General features: G+C 41.1%; 1 protein-coding gene across 7 annotated transcripts in view; it reads left to right on the top strand.

The window, feature by feature from the left end:
• The window catches only part of ERCC6L2 (ERCC excision repair 6 like 2), a 144,026-nt gene that overhangs the window by 51,468 nt on the left and 67,988 nt on the right, over positions 1-24,570 (top strand). For 5 of the 7 annotated variants that reach the window (XM_019478065.2, XM_019478064.2, XM_059724844.1 and 2 more), the window contains exons 13-18: positions 6,850-6,945; positions 9,707-9,806; positions 16,439-16,591; positions 17,681-17,761; positions 20,343-21,555; positions 22,555-22,709. In XM_019478065.2, coding sequence (XP_019333610.1) covers positions 6,850-6,945; positions 9,707-9,806; positions 16,439-16,591; positions 17,681-17,761; positions 20,343-21,555; positions 22,555-22,709 — 1,798 coding nt within the window. Of the gene's footprint in view, positions 1-6,849; positions 6,946-9,706; positions 9,807-16,438; positions 16,598-17,680; positions 17,762-20,342; positions 21,556-22,554; positions 22,710-24,570 lie in introns of those variants that run through there. The other 2 variants (XM_019478063.2, XM_014608735.3) reach the window with 2 other exon arrangements.

The following is a 24,570-nucleotide window of genomic DNA, read 5'->3' on the forward strand; positions in this document are numbered from 1 at the left end:
TCAAGTTCAAATATTTGGATTTTTTTCTGAGAAACCATGTGGAAAAATGTTGAATTATGTTTTGGTCTGACTGTAGGGTTTGGTAAGGAGAGAACTGAATTCCATCCTTTCTAATAAGAAATGTACCGAAATTCCAAAATACAGTAGAGTATTTAAAAAACAACCCAAAGGTTTTTATTCAATATTTCAAATTTCCAGAATGCTCATCCTCCGGAAACCTCCTTTAACATTGGCAGGTTCTCACATCCTTTCCCTTTCCAGATTTAATTAACCCAACACCACACCACAGCTGGAAGGAAAAGGCCACAACTTTATTTACATTGAGAAGGATTCCATGAAGACCAAAAGGTGGTGGGGGGGCCCTGCCATGCTCTTTTTTTTTTTTCCCCTCTCCATTCATTCACTTCCCTGTAATTCTACCTTTTCCCACCATGTTTAAACTAGCTTAAGAGAATCCAAAGTAAACCATTCAAGAGATGCAGATTTTTAAATAAACTGAATAAACTTCTCCAGCTTTGGGATATCTCAGTGAGAAAATGTTATGTTTAAAGTCAAGGCCCACCTACAACAATCTCTCAAGTATTATTTTAACACACGCTGAATAATAGTAATTTGCTTGCAGATGCTTACCCAGAAACTTTCATCTTTTTGTGGAGGAATTTGGAGGAATGTGGCTAAACCTGTGCCAAAAAGATTTCCAGGAATTGCAATTCCTGCAACTTAGCAATGTTTGTTTGTTCTCAATTTGGCTCTAGTCCAGTAAAGTAAATTTAAACACATACCAGATTTTAAGCAATGGAGTAATTTTGCTGACTTCATTATTTCAAGTTAAGCATACAGTAGACCCCTGATTTACTTACTCGTGCCTTGTGTTTACGCAATTCTTTTTATTAGGGTCCAGACTGGAAAATGCCCCTTGAGATGCGTGTCATTCGCGTACATATGTGAATGCTTGCAAGATTCACATATATATGTGAACGCCTCACAAGACTTGCAGGCAGAATCAAGTGGAGCTGTGCTGCCATTGTGGTAGTGGCATCTCAAGGTGCATAGGTGAGACACTAGACGCGCCTCCTAATGGTGATTCTGCTGAGAAAAGGGGAAAAAAAGCTATGACTGCAGTATGTCTGGGGTATGCAAGCCCTCACTATTCTATTATTTCCTATGGGGAAAGTTGTCCCGACTTGCACAAATTCAACTTACACGAAATTCCCCTGGAATGCAATACTCGCGTAAATTGGGAGTCTACTGTATGCTTAAAGTTTTTGCCAGATTGAGGCCTTTCTTGCATAAACAGCATTTTGGAGCCACTTAAAGGTTTTCTGGAAGGTGCCATTAATCCATTTTCTTCTCCCCCAAATCCCGTTTATAAAAGTACATATTTACCCAAATCCAAGATGACCATGAATTTTAGACAACCCCCTAATAATTAGATTCCATACATGAAAAAATTTTAATGTATAATTTTCCATGTATAGAATCTAATTATTTAGGGGGTCATCATCAATTTACCTCTTTCCCAACTGCTGCAGTGGGAAAAGCAATGGCGGGTGGACAGAACAGTAGGGAGGTGGGGTGGCGTCAAACAGATTTAACCCCTGACACCTTGCCCCCTGCTGCCTGATTCCCCTTCATCACTTGCTGCCCCTGTGCCTGTCCCCCTCTACAACCCTCATCCCCTCCACTCCCACTTTCCCCTGTTACCCCCCCTGCAGGTTCCTGCTATTGCTGGTGCTCCTGGGCTGGGCTGGGGAAGACCAAGCACATGTTGGAATAAGGATAGAGCCTACTAGCTCCAGAGCAAGGGAAAGCAGCGGGGGAAGGGGCAGGGCCCCAGGCTGCCAGGAATGTTGTAGGGGGACATGGGTAGTAGGGGTTGGGGCTGAAGCCAGAGCTGCAGCAGTGGCCTGCCACCCTACCACTCCACCACTTCATACTCAATTCCAGGATCAGGGTTTTTTCTCTCTCCATGTTGAGGGGAGGAGCTCATCTTGGAATTGAGTAAATAGGACTTCCTTACACCAAACCTTGCAACTCCATCCTCTTACAAACATTCGTATTCACTTAAAGAACAGCATCATGAACAGGTAGTTGGGTTTTTTTCTTATTAGTCATTTCCTTTCTGTACTTAACCCACCCCTCTTGCAATTATTTTCTCAAAAAGAGCCCTGCTACACTAATAATTTTTGTATTGCCAAAAATGCTTCTGACGGCTATACAGTCACTAAGAATAGCTTTCACATGCCTTATAAACTGTATGCGATTTTGGTACAAGTCATGTATTTTACTGTTAAAACTCATCACCCATGGTTAAGGAAATATTTGGTGTAAGTTCCCTTTACATAGAATTATGGCTTTCAAAAGCAGTCTAGCTGTGTTGGGGCTAGAGTGCTAGCGCTCCAGTACAGTGGTGCCCAACCTTCCATTCCCTTGGGCTGAATGAATGGCACAGGGTTAGTCAGCAGGTTGGATCTCCCGCAGGATCAGTGCAGGGGGATCTGTCTGTGGGTGCAACTCCATTTGCCATCCCAACCCGTGTGCTGGATCTGGCCATGCAACAGCCCGATCCTAACTACGCCTCTGTGGCTACAGGCCAGCCCCACTCAGTACACCAGAATGTGGCTGCGCACTGGTCCAATCTTGCATGCCTGGATGTTACTGCGCAGTGGCCTGACTGCATGCATGGAACCAGACTATGAAGCAACCCCATATATGAGGGTAGAGTTATGTTATTCAGCCCACAGGACTCTTCATAGGTCTGAAATATGGCAGCAGGGAACATCAATTAATTCTGCCACCACTGCCCCAACCCCAAATTTCTGGACCAATGGGGAGCCACGTGGTCCAAATGACATTGTTCCACAGGCTAGAGGTTGAGCACCACTGCTCTGTATAAATAGTCATAAGTGAAGTGAAATGAAGCAGCGGGGGAAGGGGCAGTTAAGTGAAGATATGTTGAGATAGCGAGTGCTGAGGACCAGATCTTCACTCACTCTATGATTATGACAAAAATGCAGTAGATCAGGGGTGTCAAACTCACTGGGCCTTGTGGGCCAGGTGAGTGGCGTGCGGGTTGTCTGTGACTGGATTGGGCCCAACCACTGACCCTGCATGCCTGATGCAGCACATGTTCTGAATCCGGTGCCGCATATGGTGCATGTCCTTGATTGGCCACTTCAGGACCACACTGTATGCGGCACCCACTGCAGTATGTCCCTGCCACATACCGGTGTTCTAGTGTGCATCCTGGAGTGGCCAGAGTGAGCACCATGTCTGACATGGTCCTGGAGTGGCCACTCTGGGGCTGTAGTGCCTGCTCCATCCAGCATGTGTCTGTTCCATGCAGGATCCAGTACATATCCTGGAGCAGGCTTTGCATGTGGCAGTCACTCCAGGGCTGCACTGCATGTGGTGCCTACTTTGGCTACTCTGAGGCTGTGCTTCATACAGCACCTGCTCTGGCCGCTCCTTGGATGTGTGCTGGATCCCATATGGAGCGGACGTGCTCCAGAGCGTGTAACATGATCCCAGAGCAACCAAAGCAGGGCCCCTGTTGCATGCAGGGCCATCCAGTGTGCCCTCATGCTGCTTGTAGGTCCACTGGAGACCAGATGGTAGGCCTCTGTGGGCCAGATCTGGCCTACAGTCCATATCTTTGACAGCCCTGCAGTAGAGAGGTAGCACTTTTACTATGCTGAAGGTGCAGTGGCTGGTTATGAAACTCTGGGAAGTGTGCTTGTCAAGGTCAAAAGGACTCAAGTGGCATAGGCATCCTCTATGTGTGACGTAACAGATTAGGGAGTGGTCAGGCAGCAGGGGCAGTTAATGCAGGAAGCAAAAAACAGCAGTAGATTGGGTAGGGAGCACAGGGCAGGAAGCAGAAAGCAGAGCAGCAGATTGAGCAGGTGAAGGGGATCATAGTGTCAGTCGGGAAGGGTGCAGGGAGAAGCCTCAGGACCACGATGGACTTTTCTGAACATCCAAATCTGGCCAGTACTTTCCAGAAGGCTTAGCAATTGATGGAATTCAAGGACTTAATGAAGTTAATGAAGGCCATATATAAGTCCCAATACTGTTCCTGATGCCTTTTTTTGGACCTGGCAGACAACAAAGATCATGTCATTTGCCCTACGGGATGGTCTGAAACTACACTGAGATTCCAGAAGGACTTCCTCAGCAAGAGGTAGAAGATGGTTCAGGATGATGTGGGCAAGAATTTTCCCTGCTGTGAAAAGGAGGGTGATACCTTGATAGTTCCCACACACGGACTTATCTCCTTTCTCAAAGATAGTCATGCTTCTGGCATTCCTCAGGTCCCCATGGATCTCTTTATTGTTCCAGATGTATAGAATAAATTTGTGGAGTTGCAGTAACAGTTTCTTGCCACCAGCCTTGTAGATTTCAGCAGGTATGCTATCCAATCCAGCAGGCTTGTTGGTCTTGATTTCTTTGAAGGTGCACCAGATTTCTTCTAGGCTAGGAGGGTTAGAAGGGGTTCCTTTTCAGGATGTTGGTGGATGGATTCAATGGTAGTATCCATCACAGTTGACTTACAGTTCAGGAGTGCCTCAAAGTGCTTTCTCCATCTAGCTTGGATAGATTTATTGTCTTTGAGGAGCTTTGCACCATCCTGCAATGCAAGAAAGTTGGACTGTGGGAAGGTGGGCCATATAATGACAGGTAATGGAAATAGTTGGCCTTCATTGCCCAGGAAAAGCTATGCATGTCATGTTTGTCAGCATAGAGCTGGATCTCTTTGGCTTTATTTTGCCACCATTGGTTTTTGATTTCCTGGATTCTCCTTTGAGCTTCAGGTTTGAGGACATGATGCATCTCCTTCTGCTAAGATGGGGTATCATCTTTTCAAGCAGAATGAGCCCTTCTCTTCCAGTCAAGGAAGGCTTGGATCTTGGCATTGGTTTCGTTAAATTAGTCATGGTGTTGACAGCTAGTATAGTCAATGGATTCAGCATAGGCCATATGAATAATAGTTTTAAGCCTTCCAGAGTTCCACAATGTTGCCTTCATTTGTGGGCAAGTCTGAGAGCTTTCCATGGAGACTGTTGGAAATCATTACAAGCCTTCGGGTCTTGAATAGATTTGGTATTGAGAGTCCTTTACATTGCTTTTGGTGTTTTGCTGCAAGCTTGATGTTCATAATGGATCTGACAAGATGGTGATCTGTCCAGGAGTCATCAGCTCCTCACCTAGCTTGCATGATACGAACATCCATTCGTTCACAGGCTCTAACAATAACACAGTCGAGGAAGCATCAGTGCTTAGAGTGAGGGTGTCTCTATGTGGTCATGTATTTGTAACTGTGTGAAGATGGTATTCGTGATGACAAGATCCTGTTCCACGCATTTGCTCAGGAGAAGGATGCCACTGGAGTTGGCTTTTCTCACTCCTTCCTTCCCAATGGTGCCACTCTAGAGTTCCAGGTCACATCTGACTTTGGCGTTGAAGTCACCAAGGAGAACGATCTTGTCCTAATTGGGAGTGTTAGTATATGGTCAAGACTGGAGTAGAACTGTTCTTAAGCGTCAGCATCAAGCATATGCACTAATGATGGTGTTGTGTTGGTTGTTGCTCAGCTTAAGACAGAAGGACTAAGGCAGTGGTTCTCAACCTATGGCCTGCGGCCTGTGGGCCACATGCAGCCCAATCAGTACACTGCTGCAGCCCACATGACATCCAGTTAAATGGATGCACAGGAAGTTAGTTGTGTGGGTGTGGCCCATGTAACACATTGAGAGGTGCAAGTGTGGCCTACTATAGCAAATAGGTTGAGAACCACTGGGCTAAGGCATTTGTTAATACCCACAGGGAATTCTGTAAGTTGACTGATGAGCTGATTCTTGATAGTGAAGCGGACACCATGGATGCTCTTGTCCTGGGCTCGTTTCCACTTCCAGAAGCTGACCCTCATATAGTCATCTTGTCTCACTCAGAGCTGCACTGTTGATATTGTATCTCACTAATTCCCTGGAGACAATGGCAGTTCTTCTTTCTAATTTTTTGTTGTCTTGGTTATCCATCAAGGTGCAAATATTCCATGTTGTGAAAATCATTGTCATGTGATGTTTTCAACCTCAGAGTGAACCCTCTGGACACAATTATCCAGCCAGGAGCAGATAAGACAGTTTAGCATTAGTGCACCTTTTCTACCCCTTTCCCCATGTGGGATGAACAGAGAGACCCCTGTCTCAACCCACGCGCAAGATGACCATCAGGCTGCTGCCACATGCATTTAGATTCATGGCTCAAGACTGCCAGATTCAGTAGTTCCGTATCTGTCACCACTCATCCATTGCTGCAGGGCTTTTGGAGGTTGGTACAGGAGAGCGTGTTGTTTCATGTGGTAGAATCCTATGCATGACTTTGTTTACTATGAGGAAGCTGGTGCACGGAAGCAGCAACCACATGATCTTCACAAGGTAGAGATGTAAGCCCAGTGGCAAGGGAGAGACCTAGATGACAGGAGACCTCCATCTTGGTGCAGCCTTCTTCCGTCTTTCCAGCTGTTGAGATCTTGACATCTTCCTCTGCCTGATCCACCATGGAGGACTTGGATTTTGGTTGTAGTTTGTCTGGAACCTCCCCTCAGGTCTTTTCAGCATAGGTGACCTTTCCAGAAGTGTGGAACTCTGGGCAACATAGCTTTGTGGATAACTGGGACACACTAGTTTGGGATAGGGATACATATTCAAAAATATGCATATTTTATGTAAGTATGCAAAACAATTTTGCTTAAATAAATGGAGAGTTAGGAATTATTCCATTTGAATTGAAAAGATGTTGCTATCTCACTCCTTTTCTTGCTGTATTATTTAAGATTTTTTTTTTCAGGGCCGGAGGTTTGGGTCTCAATTTTGTTGGAGCCAATGTTGTTATATTGTTTGATCCAACATGGAACCCAGCCAATGATCTACAAGCCATTGACAGGTATAGCTTCAAATTACTCAAGAAGATGGAATGCTAGCTTCCATTTGATCTTAGAATTCAATTTCTTCATTGTTTCCCTAAAAATATAGGATGCTTTTAAGTGCACTCTGTTCTTTAGTTCTTCATACTAGATTAATAAATATTGTGATAAATAATATTTTTAGGATTGACACTTCTGTTTTTAAACCCTGAATTTTAGTAGTTTTTAATGTACTACTTTTGAATGGGAAAAGAGATGTGGTAAAATGCTGTGATTGTAATAGTGTTTCATTTTTTATATACAAGTGTCTTATGGAAGGATGCAAGAATTATGCTGCTGTAAGAATTATGGTGCAAGAATCATCTGAGAAAATACGAAGTCCTGAAGAAAAATGATTTTGTTACTTTTAGTCTCTCTTTGTAGTGTTGAGAAGTCCTTATTTTTAAAAGACAGGCCAATATTTATGTATTCTGCTGGGGTGACATAGAGAATTTTTTTTTCTTAGGTATTCTAGACAAGAAATAATATTGGGGTGCACTGATAAATATTTCCTTGGCTGATACCCATAGCTGATTTGTTAACCAACCATATCAGCTGATATTGATCTGATAGCTGATTTACAGGAATGCAACCGGTCAGCATCCTGCTGATAAATCTGTGGAGGAGAAGGGGTATGGGGGAGGGAAGGAGTGTAGGGTGGGGAAGATTGATGCCCCTAAGGCATTGCCAAGCCAGGACTGTGAATGTGACACTGGGGCAGGAGTGGGATGGAGTCAGGGCGGCTTATCTGGGGGGTGTGGGGAAGAAGCAGATCCTCGCCGCCACTGTGCTCACCCCTGGGGGAGGCATGGGGGGGCATGTGCCCCCCCCCCCCAAAATAAATTTGTGCATGAGATGAAGGCTGGCTGCCCACTGTGGGGTTGGGGCCAGGTGCTTCACCAGCCTCTTCCTGGCAGGGGAGCTGGGCTGGGCTTGGGGCAGATGGGGGTAGGGCAGTCTCAACTGCATGGGGTGGGTAGTGGTGACACTGGGACAGGAGGCTACAGGGAAGTTTGGGGTGGCTATAGCCCCGAAGGCACCCCCTAGTGCCTCCTCTGCTCAGGGCACTGCTCTGCTGCCTTTCCCATGCGGGCTTCCAAGAGAAAGGCAGCAGAGTGGAGTGCCCTAAGCAGGAGTGGCACTAGGGGCAGGGTCTGGGTGGCTATAGCCACCCAAAAATTCCCTTAGCCCCCCCCCATAATCACCCTTCCCAGTGCCACTGCAGCTGAAAGCCCGCCCTTGCCCCACACACAAATCCGGGGGGCACATCCCTCCCATGCCTCCCCTGGGAGTACATGCAGTGGCCAGGAGCCACCTCCCTTTCCCACCCTCTCCCATGCTCCCCAGATGAGCCGCCTGCAGCTCCATCCCATTCCTAGCCCCAGGATCTCATTCACCACCCTGGCTGGGCAGTACCTGCCCTTGCCCCTCTCCCTCCCTCACCTTGGGGGGGGCCTCAATTTCCACCCCCCCCCCCCCGGCCATACCCCTTCCCTCCCTCACGCCTCCTCCCCCCTCCCTCAGACTTACCGACAGGACACTGCTTTCCAAGTTGTGTGGCTCTACTCCTGGCCGCATGCATGCTGCAGCTGTGCACATGCACGTGGAATTTATTGGTGAATTATTGGCTACACCAGCCAAAACTGATGGCTGATAATGTTAATTTTCCTTTTGTCGGTGCTAATCCGATATGTGACCGTGATATCAGTGCACCTCTAAACCATATTTATTAGTTATCCCATTCTGCTAGGCTACCTTATCAAAAATTATATAATCAAAGCAACCATTAAAAGTTATAGTATAAAATGCGTTTGGACAAAGAACAGTATCTAAGTGTGTCTGGTGTCCTGTTTAAAACGTTATTCTGAGCTGTTTGTGCTGGGAAAATGCTTTAAAAAAAGATATATAAAGCAGCTCAAGGTTTTGAAGCATCTCACATTTTATTGAGTAAAATGAAGCATGTGTGCAGTTCCATATTATAATTAGCTCATTATGGCCTCCATGCTTTTATAATTTCTGAGAGGACAGACCATTTTTCTATTTCATTTACCTTCAGAAAAACATCCCTTCTCCCCTGCACACCCTAATCCGCATGTGAAAAAAATATTGCAAAACTGTGTATTACTGCAGGAATAGCCTTCACAAAATCTGCTTCACAAAATTGCATCTCTGCGATCTCTTGACATTCATTAAGTCTCTTCTGCAGTTCCTGAGAATAATCCATTAGTAATTTCAGAGATGTAAATTCGTCTACTTCATATACATTATTTATCTAATGTATGTAATTTGCACAGTGCTTTATAATATTAAGAGACTGTGGTCCCCGTCCATAAATTTTATGATCTAACTTGCATATAATGTAAAGAAAAAATGATCATGTACAAAATGAGATTGCAGATTGCAAAAGAGTTTAATTTTCAAAGAATAAGCAGAGGATGTGTTTCGAAGAGGTCTTTGAGGTAGGAGAGAGGTTAGACCTATGATGTACAGGAATGAGAAAGCTGTTTCAGGTATATATGGCTTAATGCAGAAGGCACAAATTTAGAAATGAAAGAGAAACAGAATCATGAATAGGAAGAGTTGGCATGGTAAAACGGTTAATCTCTAAACATATATTTTAAGGAAGTTCTTTTAAAGTGTTTCCTCATTTTTAAAATTGTGATTTTACTAATCTCTGCAAGAGCTCATTGGATGACTAATATCATACTGTTCTTGAAATTGACTCGGACACTGTCTTTTCAGAGCCTATAGGATCGGTCAGTGCAGGGATGTGAAAGTGTTCAGATTAATATCCTTGGGCACTGTGGAGGAGATGATGTATTTACGGCAAGTCTACAAACAGGTAAAATTCGTACAGTATCATTTAAAGCAATAATCATAGTTAGTCAAATGCCTGGATGAATAAAAGCAAACCTTTAGCAAAGTTGAGTATAGTTTTACTGGTACTTTAAGTTATATTCTGTTTTATAAAAAATTGTAATTGAAGTGTTTTGCTAATTTATTTTGAAGCTTTCAAATAAATCCTAACTTGTTAGCAGTGACTGGCAGACATATTGTAAATTAGGGGCTTGTGGATTAATGTCTATAACGATAGAGTTGGTGCTTGAGACAGCATAATCCTTGGTACCAGGCTATGAGAGAGGGTGCATGTTTCAGTGCTCTGTGATTTGTGAAGATGAGGAAAATTCTATTCTTTCTTCTGTTCCTGTAAGGTCTCAGACAAGAAGGGGAAACTGGAATGCAGTCTCAGAAGAGGCTCTTAATTCATTGTGGAGTTAAGATTGACTGCTGCCTCACTACTTTCCACTTCAGCAAAACCAGTATCACATCATTCAGTCTGGTGATTAAGAGAAATTAGAATTTCCCAAAAGGGGTAGGAGGAGAGAGCACAGGGAGGGCCTGGACAGACTTTTCAGTTTTTCTCACCATGAGATTTTCAAAGAGAGCCTTGAGAAGCAACCTACATGTGGTTTGCAAAGGGTCTGAAATAGCAGCTGTGCATTGTGAACTGTTCTATTTGCTTCCCTGGGTGTTAGTTCAGAGGCTAATGATGCAACAAGCAAATACCATTGTTTTAATTATTCCACTACTCATGAAAGCTAGGTAAGAAAAGAAGGAGGTTTGATTAACTGAAATTAACATTTTTATTTTGAAATTTGAAGATACCAGTAGATTTTTAACACCATATAGTCTGATTGGAGGGAGGGGGCTACTGGTTTCATTTTCCCAAAGGGAGGGTTTTAGAAGCTCGGCTAAATAAACTTGGGAAGCGTTCCATACCTGCCTTACGAGTGTCATTGTCTGCTGTTAACTCCATGTTCATCTACATCAAGGGTGTCAAAAAGCTGGCTTGCAGAGCCCTATCATCCAACCTGTTGTGCTCCCTGTCGGTCTTAAATTGGCCTCACATGCTGCATGCAGCATGCATGCACTGGCCCTGACCCAGTGTGCTGCATGCAGAACTTGTCTGGGGTGTGCACTGCGTGCAGTATTTGTGCTGAACCGTTTCTATATGCTGGACCTCGGACTGGTCTGGATCAGGCCCACAGACTGGCCCTGCATGCTGGATCCAGTACTCAGGACTAGTCCAGCCTGGGCACTGCATGCAGCACATGCCCTGGACTGGCCCCATGCTCTGTAAATGACACACGCCTTGGACTGGGGCTGAGGTGTACTGCATATGGAGCATGGGACAGGAGCCAATATGCACACACCGTACAGCACACACGGGACCAGTCCTGGATGCACACTACATGGTGGTGCCTGTGCTGAACCAGGCCTCTGTGCTAGATCTGGCACATGCAGCTGGTCTCTGGGCCCAATCTGACTGGTGGTCCAGCAAGCTGAATAAGTTGATACCTGTGATCTACTTGCTTGTTCTGAAGGAGAAAAAGGTGAAGAACTAACATTGAGAGTTGTCTAAGGGTAACACTAGCATGGTAAATGTTATAGTAATTGCTGCTTGTCATGTTTTTGAAGCAGGCCCCTAACTTCCTCTTCACTCTTGTAGGCTAAGCACAGACAATCAAAAAACCTGAGGCTGAATCAATTCAATCTTCGCAGGTTAGTTTAAGCTGCATAGATTGAACTGTAAGCAAGTGAACAGACATTTACTTTTGATTCTGGAAATGCAGCCACATGCCTGCAGTGTTTCTAGGCCATAAACTGGGGCATACTAGAGCATGCCTCCCTGCTCAGCTGGAGCAGACAGCTTGGGCCAAGGCTAACCTGCCCATTCTGCCAGGGGGGTTTTGCAGCAGAGGTGCAAAGTATCCTGGGATGCTAGGGGGCTGTGAGTTAATTTGAATCTGGAGGAGATCTGGGACAGAAGTTCAATAGACCAATTTAACCTAAATCAGTTAAGTTTAACTGATCCACCCAGGCTTATCTTAAACTGATTTTGGTTATTTTGAAAGCGGTTTATGTGCACTGAACTTCTGAGCTAAGTACAGGCAGTCAAAAAGCCTGAAGCTGAATCGATTCAGTCTTTACAGGTTAGTCTAAACTGCACAGATAAATTGAAACAGAAGTGGACAGACATTTACCTTTGATTCAGGAAATGCAGCCACATGCCTGCAGTGACTCAGGCCAGAAGCTGGGGGCCGCTAGAGCACTGCTTTCTGGCTGTGTTCACTTCCTCTTCCTGCTGCCCCCCAAGTCTCTGTGATTTGCAGTCTAGACATACAGCGGCAAGACTCTGCAGGGTTGCTCATCACTGCTTTCAGGTGCCTCTGGGATTTGTAGTCCATAGTTGCAGCCAGCAGTAAGTTTGAGCAGGGGAAGGGGTATTTAGCTCCCCTCCCTGGCCCCAGCCGAGGTTTGCCATCGGGGGGCAGTATTCCCTCTGTAGACTGGGCTGCATCCCCAGCCAGGCTTGCCCCGCTCCCACCCCACTTTGTCAGCCAGCCCTCACGGCTCCAGCTAGGGAGCAGAGGGGTGGGGCCAGCCCAGATCACTGGAGCAGACAGCCCAGCCCAGGGCTGGAAAGCATGCTGGGGGGCTATGATTTCACTTGAACCAGGAAGGGGTTTGGGACAGAAGTTTCGTAAACAGGTTTGACCCAAATCAGTTAAGTCAGATACTACATTTAATCAGGTTTATTTTAAACCGGTTTCAGACATTTTGAAACTGGTTTATGTGCACTGAATTTCTGTTCTGTTACAGGCTTAAACCAGTATCTGATCAGTTAAACCAGTATAGGTGTAACTTCTGTCCCTAGCACTGTTGCATAACAGATTTGAACCAGTTTCTGATCACTTACACCAGTTTATGGTGTAATTTCTGTGCCTGGCCATAGAGTCTCACAACCCAGGAGAGTTATGAGAATTCTGAAGGCCCTTCCCTTCCCCATGAGAAGTAGGTACAAAAGAAGTTATAAGCGGTCTTGTTTTCAGAACAGTTTGAAATCAAGAGCAAGAACAAAACAAGAATTGGGCCACAGGCTTTTATTTTCTGAATGGAAAGCGCAGAGAATTTAGTCACATATTTTGATTGTTTACATCCACAAAACAGCAGCAGAAACTCACAAGTTCCTAACTTTTTTTTCTGTGTGTACTATTCATTTAATTGAAAATTTTCTGGTAAATAACAGGATTTTTTGCTGCATACTTACTGATAATCTAATTTTGATAAGGGAAATTATTTTGTTTGTAAAGTATCAGTAACTACTTAGCATTTCTTTAAGAGCTAACATCTGCTGTCCTCAACACTCCACTTTGGAAAGTTTTATCCTGTTGTTTCATCACTTGCTGAAAAACATACTTACACTGATATTAATGGGGAGTATATACATCCTACTTTGTTCACTGTTACTTTCATTATAAGTCTTTTTTTTTTTCATTGTTAAAGGGTTTTCTTTTTGCTGGCAGCCGTGATCAATTTGAAAAATAAACACAGGGAAAGTTTTGGAAGCTAAGACTTTCTGTTGGGAATGCTGTCAGAATAGGTCATTATTAGGCCTACCAGCTTTGACATCCCTTTAAACATTAGCAAGCATGTTGTTTTTAAAAATTATTCCTTTCTACATTGTAATAATTATCTGAAATCCTGATTAAATGCATGTTTGGGAAACCTTAATTGAAAGCATTGTAAAATAAATTTATATTGAGTATTTTCAGATGGTTTTACCATGACTTTAGTACGGAATAGGACATTCTTTGTCAGCTTTGCAAAGCTCTAACAAAGCTTTTTGCTTCATTTCTAGCAGGTATGTTAGGGCCAAGTGTGTGCAGCTCAGTGTACAGAACTGGATGTGTGCATGCACATTACTACTGCACATATGCAAAGTACTAACATGCATGGAAGAACAAATATTTAACCAATGAGCTATTAAGCACTAGTTCATGTAGCTGAGTTCATAGGTATGCATACAGTTGTATTTGTAAATTGTTAAAAATCTCTTTTAAGTACAAGAATGGTAACTTAAGACTTGCAAATCTAAGGACTGGATTTTCATTAAGCTTCTGTGAATATATCCACATTAGCATCATTTAAGTGAATATCTGTGTATCTGTATAAACACATAATATGGTATTTAGCTAGCAATTGCATGTACAGTTCCTAAATTTTGTCTTACACGTGAAGGTATTTGTACAGGCAGTCCTCAGACTTATGACACAATTGGTTCCTGAAAACCATGTCTTAAGTCAAAACGTTGCAACTCAGAATTGATTTTCCCATAAGAAACAGTGTTATAAATGGGGGATTGGTTCTTGAACCAAGGCCTGATACCTTATTTTCACCAAAAATACCCCAGAATTTTGTACTCAGTCAATTATAGATGAGTAATATAGCTACATTAATGTTTTTATATTGTAAATAGCAATCCTATTGATTTGGAAGGACTTCTTTGAGGAGACTTTGCTGGACGTTTTGAAGGGCTCTTGATTGGACTTTTTGAAGGGTTCTTGGCTGGAGTCTTCTCAGGAGTCTTGGCTGCTTTCTTAAAGAAAGTGTCCAAGGAAGTTTGGACAGATGTTCTCCAGGGAGATGGGTGACGCAGTGAACTTGTTCGCTGTCGTGGCTTGGCATCAGATGAAGTGTTGTAAAGTCAGAAAGTTGAAACAGGGTGTCAATTTATAAACGTTGTAAGTGCGAAACGTTGTAACTCAAAACATTGTAATTCAAGGACTGCCTCTATATGCAAGTGAGGAAATTTCACTTCTTATGATTTCATTAATAGAGAACTGCTGAAAAGTGTGACCTTATCCAGACCTTGCTGCAAGTATTTTGTTTCCATAAGATGTATTTTATATAGTATTAACCTTGAGACAAAAAGCTCTCGAGTTCCAAGGCTCTTTTTCGGTCAGTGTTGAACTGAGGGGCATGCAGTTACTTCTATGTTCACTAAGATTTTGTTCACTGCCTTTGATTTTTCAGGCAGTGGTGAAAAGCATAAAAAGCCTACTTTGCCTGTTAGGAGTTACTCATGTTTGTGTAGTTTCACTAACGTGCCATTCTGTACAAGTGTGCAAGGCATCCCCAAATAGACACCTGTAGTTAGTGTTTTAAAGTGTAAATAATAGACTTAATGCAAATAACTCTACTTGAAAAGCTTTTGTTTCATTTCGTCTAGATTATATCATTGAGAAATATACTTGATTTTTAAGTTACTTATACATTTTTCTTTATAATGGTATACAATTGGAGGGGGGACCCCAGAAACTGCCAGAAAACATAACAAGTAGTATACTATAAGTATAAAAATAGGCAAACTAAAGTCTGTGATGCATGCATCTTTAGATGTGGCCATATGACTGCTACAGTATAAGTAGAGTGATGTAAATGTAGGACTCCATCCAGCTGTAATTTGTGACTGACTTTGTGTGTTTCAAGTGAATATTTGTCCTTTAACAATTGGCTTCCTAATGCTAGAATTACCATTATGTATCCCTTAAAGGCTACCAGTATCCTAAGAGCTACAGAAAAATGTTGTATTTTCTTGCATACCACATGGCCCTAAATAAGGTCTTGTTTTTGGAAGGTGACTGCAGAGGAAAAGGTTTTTCCAGAGTTCTGGTGGACAGCTGAATATATGCATCAGCTCGCTTGACCTCAGACAGTTCACTGGCTACTTCAGGTGAAAGCTATAGTATTAACCCTTTCACAGCTACTGCTGAATTGGCAAGTTTTTGGATGCTCAGCCAAAAGTTATTACCAAATCAGCAGCAGTTGTGAGAGAATTAAAACTGGACTCTGCCTGTGCTGCTTGACAGTCCAGAGTGAAATGGAAGTCATTACAGCATAGCCTCTCTGTTTAAGATACACCCCCATTTTGGAGGACTGATTCTTGGGGAACAGTATGTGTGGTATGCAAATAAATATGGAATTCCAAGTGTGGTACCCATAATAGCCATAAGTTTGGCCACCTTACTGCTCTTTATGTCAAAGTGCAGCGGTTACAAAAAGGTTGAACATTTGAAGTCACTTGAAGCACAGCTGAACCCACCTGATTTTCAAGCATGTTTGGTTGTCTGCTGCACCGCTGATTTCCTTAAGTTGATTAGTCTTGCATAACTGTAGCACTTAGTCACTTTTTCACAGCACACTAGTGTAGGTTATAATTTAAATTTTCCCAGGACAAATGATCCATCGACCATATTCAGTGTTCACAGTACCTGAGTGTGTGAAAGAATGGCAACATAAATATTTAAAGAAAAGTAGGTTGCAAATAGTCAAGATGCAGTGGAATACTGATGTCTAAGAAGGTTGAGATAGCAGGTTTCTGATCTTGGGCAGATAACAATGAAATAAGTAGGCTTAAAATATATTTTTCTTTTCCTATTTAAAAAACTAGTCAAATGAATATCATAACACAATGGCAACATCTGCCAGGGAAATTCAAACAAAATATCCTCCCTTAGGATATTGTATGTGCCTCCAACTAAAGCTGTGTATATAATGTGAATGCCAGGAAATTCTGACATGTTATTGGAGCAAATGCTTCTGAAATCTCTTGTGTTGTTCTGTTTTTAGCAACTTCACTGTGTGGTGGTTGGAAGTGAAAATGCTAAGCGATATTTTGAGGCCGTGCAAGGATCAAAGGAACATAAAGGAGAGCTTTTTGGGATCCGTAACCTTTTCAAGCTTCGGACCCACGGGTCCTGTCTTACAAAAGACATCCTGGAGGTGTGAAGTTTTCCTTCTGAATTTTAGATACTAGCTTCACATATTTTTCTTCTCGTAAAGTATTTTACTGTAAATATGAATGGAGATGCCTTGCAGAGCAGTATTGTGAAAGTTAATAATACCAGTTTACACAGTGCCTTAATTAACCTTTGGCTTCTAGTTTCTCACTTCCATTCATGCCAAAGAATTCCCTGTAATAAAAAAAATGTGGAAAATGTGTCCAAATTTAGATTTGTCAAGAGATCACTGAAATCCTTTTCTGTTCTTAATAAAAAAATCACAATTGATTGCGTGATGTTTCCACTTTTGTTCAGTTATACCTGTATCTAGTTCTGTAACTTTATATTACTACAGGGCTGTCCAGAACCACCAACCACACACTGTACAGATTACATACCCCTGAGCTTAATACTGTGGGGCCTGCACACTGTGCCATGCTGCACTGCACAGGCCCCTGACACATTAAGCAATTCCTGTCTTTACATTTGTGTGTAGGTAAAGGTGCCTAATATAATGTGGGCGGCATCATCTCTGAATTAAGCTTAGAACATTAAGAACTTCTTTAAATGAGTCAATCATAGTCCTTTCTAAGGAATTTAACTTCAGAATTGAAGCTTCTCTGGGATAATCTCAACCAAAGTGATAGTTTCGTGATGGCTTTTAAGCAAATCTTTAATGCCATTTTTGGATTATGTAAACATGGGAAAGATTCATACTGGGGATATGTCAACTCCAAACTGTTTTTGCAAGGAGGACAAAATGTAATCTTGACTGGTGCTGTCAATAAAGAAAGTACAGTGCTTGGAAAACTTGTTCTACATGTAATTAAATTATGTGCATCTGTATAGGACTTGCTTATTGCTTAGCAGGAGTTTGAGATCACACTGCCAGTCCAGTGAGTCTTTCCATAAATAGAAATGTGGCAATTTTGAGCCTTATCTGATTGATGAATCTACTTTTGAATGTTTGCACCTAGATAGAAAGGGTATGATTTGTAAAGTTTGGTTTTCTTACCTAGTAGTATTAACACACATGCTTCCTTCTCTCTAATATAAAACACGGTTGCCTTTCATCCTTTGACTGTTTTAGAGGGAGGGAAAAGTGGAAGCCGGAGTCATGACAGCCACTACTTGGCTGAAGGAGGAGCCACCATCATGCAAATCAGAAATGGTGAGTTGCCTTTGTGTATGTCATGCAGAATGGAGTGTGAAAGTTTCAGTTAGTATGTAGAGCAAATTATCAGAAACTAGAAACAAAAGTTAAGGGTTAACATCAAAAAGTAGTATGTTCTGACATAACCATAGCCTTTTGTTACTTTACCTTGGAATAAGAAGAAAGGTTCAGACACTGGAATGTGCTGAATCTCAGGTAATAGTCTATCAAAATGCCTTTAAAATACTCCTTAAAATATCATGAGACTAGTGGATATTTTTCCCTTTAAAACCGATTCATTTGCTGTACAACAACAAATATTGACTTGTTGAATAGCTACATTCTGAATGGGTTATTTGATAAATGGTATCTGGAACCACAAGATTGGACCTAAATTGATTTGACTTCAGTGACTCCAGGCCTGTTTATACCAAGTAAGGATCTGCCCCTTATAGTGCCTAAAACAGAATATTTAAAGTAAACATCAGTACTTTACACAAAACCTAAATAATTGGTCTCACTCTGGGCCAGGGAATTGAGCAGGAAGCTCCATTGGTTTGGAGATTAGCATTCCCCCAGGCCTTGAAACTGCTGAATAGGCACATATATACAGCTATAGATAGCTACAATTAATTCTGCTTAGAGTAATGCTGGATTTAAAATTACAGCAAAATAAACTTTTCCTCTATGGAAGCATCTATCAATTTAATCCCTTGAATCTGTAAGCTTTTTATCCAGCTTCATTGTGAAGGCTTATTATTATTTATATTTGGGGTAACCAAATATGGGAATGGGATGTGGTGATAGCCTATAATAGAGCTGAGTCAGAAGTGGTTATTTTGGCCTGCAATTTTTTTTTAAAATGCTTTAAGGACATTTCATGAAAAACCAGAGAGAGAGAAAGTAAGATTCTCTTCAAAACAGTTAGCATCCTGGGGCACTTTTACATGTGCTCTGGGGGTGGGGGTGGCCCTTTTAATTACAGTGGCTCTGAGAGCTGCTGTAATTAAAGCAGCGCAGCATGTCATGTATCAACATCCTCACTCTTCAAAATGGTGGCAGGGGCTCTTGAACTAAAACTCATTTGATGAGCTTTAGTTCAAGCGCCCCCACCGCCATTTTGAAGTGCAAGGATGCTGATACACAAGACATGGGAGGCTGCTGGAGCACAGTAATTACCATGCTCCAGCTGGCTTGATTAGTCAAGTCTGCTCTGATGCACTGTAATTGCAGCGTGTTGGAGCAGGCTCTGTGCTCATGTACAAGCACCCCTGGTGTTTGGAACAGACTTGGATTCAGTCAAAATCAAGTAGATAAGAACTTTATTCTCATTTCCCTTAACCCGAGTGAGTCCTCCGTTTACAAGCTTTTGGCTCTTGGGTGGGTTTCTTCCTGTTTTTGACCAAAAGTTTCATTCTGGACCTGAGAGACCTAGTAAGAGTTTTATAAACAACCCAGTAAGAATTTTATAAAAACTGATACATTTTCACAGAAGTTTTGGTTCTAATGAATCATTCAGGGCTTAGGGTTTAAGAAATTTCTCAGCTAGCTCTTGAAGATAATTCTGATAGAAACAAAGACAAATAATTGTGCCCCACAGAGTTGAATTGCTGGTTGTCCACAATCTTAGGTCTCATCTTCTTGGGAATGTTTTTGGTGTAACTGGAGGTATGAATTTAAATGGCTTATTGCTGTATCAATTTATCCTCCGTTTTCAATGTGGATGTAATTGTAGATGTGTTTGTGGGATTTTTTTGTTTATAATGTTAAGTGAAAATCTACTCTTCTAGTGAAATAAATATGTCCACAGATGGGGTTGTACCTTGATAATTACTTGTATGACTGGAAGTATGTTTCCATGTAGACAAGACCGTAATTTTTTACCCTTCTGTTTTGATCTTCCATATACACCTTGAATTTTGTCTGCATGTAATATATACAGTTCAGTTCCTGGTTGTTGTTTTTTTAAACTTCTGTAGCTTCAAAATATTTTGTACTTGTTTAAATGATAATTGTTTGTGTGTTTGGCTATACTGGACCTGAAGCAGTTCTAGAGAAGAAGGTTGTTTGTACTCCCTGCTCTTTTAAACTGTTTTAAGTAGGAGCTTTGGCTGCCATATCTTAAGAGGTTGACCACCCTGTTGTCTGTTTTCTTTTAAAATAATTTTATTATACAGTATTTTGCACAGTTGAATTATCTTTCAGGCTAAACAACTTAACCATTAGAAGTTTGCACCAAAATGAATGATTTTGAAACATAAATCCAATAGTATGTTCATTGGACAAATGCAGATTGTTCACTAACAGCTACATTGTAGACAGCATGTATTGCTATATTTGTAGGAAAAAATATATTAATGTTCACTGTTTGTCATAACCTGTATGCAATATTTTGTTGAAATTTTCTCTTTACCTACTACCTGTTTATTGTATATACTCTTTAGTCACTTTGTATAGATTGAATTCTATAATTAAATGAAGTCCCAGTTCCTGAATTAATATCTATTTTTTTTCTATAACAATGTCTAATTTTGAATCTTTAAGTAATTTGTTTTATTTATAATTTAACTTGTCTGACAGTTATTTTCAATATTTTTAGCATGCAGAACCAGGTTATGAAGAAGATAAAGATCCTGTCAGACCTCAGGAACAATTGATGAAAGAAGAATTTGATTTTTCAAATGAAGGTAGTGGTGATGAACTTAAGGGAAATTCAAGGAAAAAAGCAGACAAAAACAATGGAAGTAACACAAATCCACAGGGGCAACTTACATTAATGCAGTGCGGTTTCTCTAAGTTGTTAGAGAGAGAAATTAAAACCACCCTGGAAAGAGATCATTCTAGTGGTTCTGATCATTCAAGTTCTGACTGTCCGTCTGTGAGACAGAGATTGAATGTAAATGGCAAGTGTGCTGGTCTTCAGAAAACTCAGAGTCATAACCATATTTTAGAGCAGTGGAAAACCACAAAGTCATGGAATAGTAGCGAAAAACCAGATATACAGAGTTTGACTATACCTGCAGATTTGCTTGTTTTGTCGGCTTCTGAGGATGAAAGGGACATGGAAAGTAAAAATAAGGAACAGTGCATTTCAAAGCAGGTTGCTATAGTCATGGAGACTGAAGGCAGCTCAGAAGAGAGTGATGATATCATCTTTCCTTCCCATGTTCCAGCTCATCAGGCACCTGTTTCTACTAAAAGTTTTAATAAATATGAGCCCCTTTCAGGAAAATCTGAAGGGTCAGATACCAAAAATAACACCATTCTTGCATCTAAGGGAGACTGTCAGCAATCTCTGAACCATAATACCTGGTCAGCCTTCAGAAAAACAAACTCTTTGAAACATGCCCAAGAGACGACAACAGATATACAAGGTACAAGTGATATTAGTGATGAGTCTGATGATATTGAAATGTTCCTACAGTCCAAACCAAGAAACCTAAGAGATGTTAGCTCCTTCAAGTGGAAAAAAAAGTGTAATCTAAACAAGGGATTTGGTAACTCTTCCAAAACCATGCTGCAAGTAAAGACAACAGGCAAACTAGAAAAGGAAAGTGATTCACAGACTATAGATGAATTTTCATCTTCTGAAGATAATTTACCAGTTGAGAGAGCTCACTTCACTACGCAAAGCTATAGGCGCAAAACTCGGAGGTACAGAATTCCTTTTGAATCCAAATCATCCTGTCAAATTAAAAGTGCTTCTGTTACACCGGTGAAACCCAGTCACTTCCATAGCTCCAAGACTGCTATATGTAAGGAAGCAAGTGCCAGACAGGAGGAACAAGGAGGCTCACTGGACAGATATTTCGGTGAGGATTAATTTATTTTTGGGGATTCTATTTGTTGGTATTTGCTTCATTCAGAATAGTCAGAAATTCAAGATGGAGTGATACTGCACATAAACGATAGTTTTAGGCCACTTATTTATATTTGTTCTATTGAGAGTTCTTCAGTATTGTTCTACCCTTTTATAGTCTTATTGATTTTTTACTGGTTAGCCTGTCCTTTTGTCTCTTCTCATTTGGTGGGGCACTGCAATACCTTTTTATCTCTATTTTCCTAAACATTTGCAGTTGCTGCAAAAAATATATATTATTAAGAATTACGATGCATTTATGTCGAAGTCAGAAATGTTAAACCTAAAGTTTAGACAGCAATGTTATTTTTCTTTTTTATACTACATGATTAGTTCTTTGTGTCACTCATTATAGTGTGAATCTGCACTGGCACTGGCAGTGTAGTACAGGACTGTCCAACTTCCAGCCCGTGGGCTCCCACTCAGTTGCCCATTTCTCTGTCTCCTACCTCTTTCCCTCAACAGCTTTTCCTGCTGCTGTGAAGGTCTCCAAATCCCCCCTCCCTCATCCATCTTGCCCCCGTCCCTGGAGGCAGGGTGGTGCATCCATGGGGGCCGGGGAGCCCCTGTGCAGAGTGGGAGTGGGGGCAGCCTGTGGCCTTTGGCTACGCGGAAGTAAGACAGCCATGACAAAAAAGTACCTGCTTATTAGCGGTATTATTGAATATTAAAACTGAATTCATTCAGAATTATAGGTTTGTTGAGGCTAAAGCTTCCCTTTCTGTTTGCTTTTTAAAACAAGATGTTTTTTGAGATGCTTACAGCTGTAAACAGTTTAAAAACCGGTACGATGTCATAATTGAGTATTTTAAGGGCAAAGGTACTACCTAAGACAATTTATTACTTCCACATTAATTCCTCTGAAAATTACAATCTATACCTGTAAATGAGCATATATACAGTATTCTGAGATGACCAAACGTTTCCTAAGTGCTTTTTTTACATGTATTAGATGGTGTTCAAGAAGTGGCTTATATTCATTCAAACCAGAATGTGGTTGGATCAAGCAAAGCTGAGAATCATATGAGTCGGTGGGCTGTGCGAGATGTGTTTGAATTGAAGCAATTTTCCCAGCTCCCTGCTAATGTACCAGTCTACAGTGCCAAGGTAAAGAGGCAGCTTTAAAAATGTTGTTTTTACTGGGTTTTTATCCTCTTAACTTTTTCTTTTAATGGCTACCATGAATGATCAATCCACTGATGCCAGAGGAGGAGGGGTTTCAAATGGAGGCCCAATGAATTACTGCTGGTATTTCTATGCTAGCAAGCCATAAACGATTTAGGTATTGGAATACAAGAGCAATTCTAACATCCAGGTAATGTCTAGTGAGAAGTATGAAAAACACAAATATAATCAACCTGTTTCATGTAACTTTTGGAATAATGATAAGCCAAAAGTATGAAATCAGGTACAACTTCAAGTTTTTGTTCTTAGCTATTGCTTGCTATGCATAAATCTCTAGGGACATTCTGATTTTCACGTGGCTTTCAGACATCAAATGTGAGATTGTTTGTGTGTTGGTTAGTTTAACTCCTTTTATACAGTTCCATGTTTTGATTCAGATTTAGACGGACAATGGCCGTCTAATTGTAAAGTGAACTGAGCACTCTCTACTCAATTGTTCCATGCTTCAAACATTTGGAACTTATTTAAGCTGAGCTTTTTGATAAAACACAAATGTTTGCAGCCTAGAAAAATGGTTGATTGGCAGATGTTCCCATTGGTCTTCACAGATGCATTAGCTAAGGGAACTGGTATGCCAGGTGAAAACTCTTACTCAGACATAAGCCCACAATGTCATTCCCACAATACTGTAGTTCCTCACTGCTTCTGGTGTTGGTTGATTTACTGTAATTAATTGAACCAAAAAGATGCAAAAGCAATTTTACATTGGAAAGTTCAGACCAGGCCAACTAGCAAAAAGTGAGACCTTTTCAATATCCAAATACAAATACTTTCCATCCCCTCCTGAATAGAACATTGGGTCACAAGTATTTGCGAATTCTACAGATATATCCCAGCCTACCCACGGCTGACAGCATAAGTGGAATGCAGTACAAGTGAAAGGAAAGTTTGAGGAAAGAACTGTGGCGTAATGTCTTAAAACGCAGGCTGTGGGAGTTCAGTTTTATTATTCATATGATTTATTTCTTATTACAGCTGAAGTAGCGTGGAATTTGCATGCCCACAGGTGTTACAAATTAATTGGTATCTCTGCTTGTTAATCCATGTGATTTAAGTTATTTCTTTCTGAAAACAAAGGAACAGCAATATTGGTTCACTTGAAGAGATTTAAATAGGAAGCACACCATCAGTAATAGTGGAAGAAACTGTATATAGATTTTATTTCCTGGCGTTAGTCTGACACACATGCATTAAGCTAGCAATAATCCCCTTAGATGGCTGTTTCTTCTCAGATGTAGGACTCTAAAGAGCTGATGTCCTATAGAATTTTTTCTGAAAAAATGATCCATTTAGACAAACTGCTGCTGCTCATTTCTCTGTGTTTTTCTTTTCCCATTTCTTTATTTTTATTACAAATTATATTATATGAAAACAGTCATTGTTACTGTGGTGCTCATCTGTTTCTGCTGGATATTTTATTAATTTGCAGTCAGTTTTGCATATGGCGGCAGTCATGGTCACAATTATTTGTTGTGGTATCATGAAGAAAATTATGGAAAAATGAAGAAAAGCAGCATTCAGATACCCTTGAGAGATTTTTAAAAAGCTACTGTTTCATACTATAAAATAAGGTCAAAACAATATGTTGAAGATCTGAAATCATTGTGTGGTGTTTAAGGTATAAACCCACTAAAAATTTCTGGAATACTAATTTAATTCTAAAAGTTCTTGAAGAATAGAGAGTAGGGCTTGATGTTCTCTTTGGATTTTATTCTTCATGGTTTTAATCAGGCTTTTTTTAAATAGGGACTATTTGTAATTATTTTTTCTTTTGATACCCACT

This window comes from Alligator mississippiensis, chromosome 3 (assembly GCF_030867095.1).
Source record: "Alligator mississippiensis isolate rAllMis1 chromosome 3, rAllMis1, whole genome shotgun sequence".
NCBI lineage: Eukaryota > Metazoa > Chordata > Crocodylia > Alligatoridae > Alligator > Alligator mississippiensis.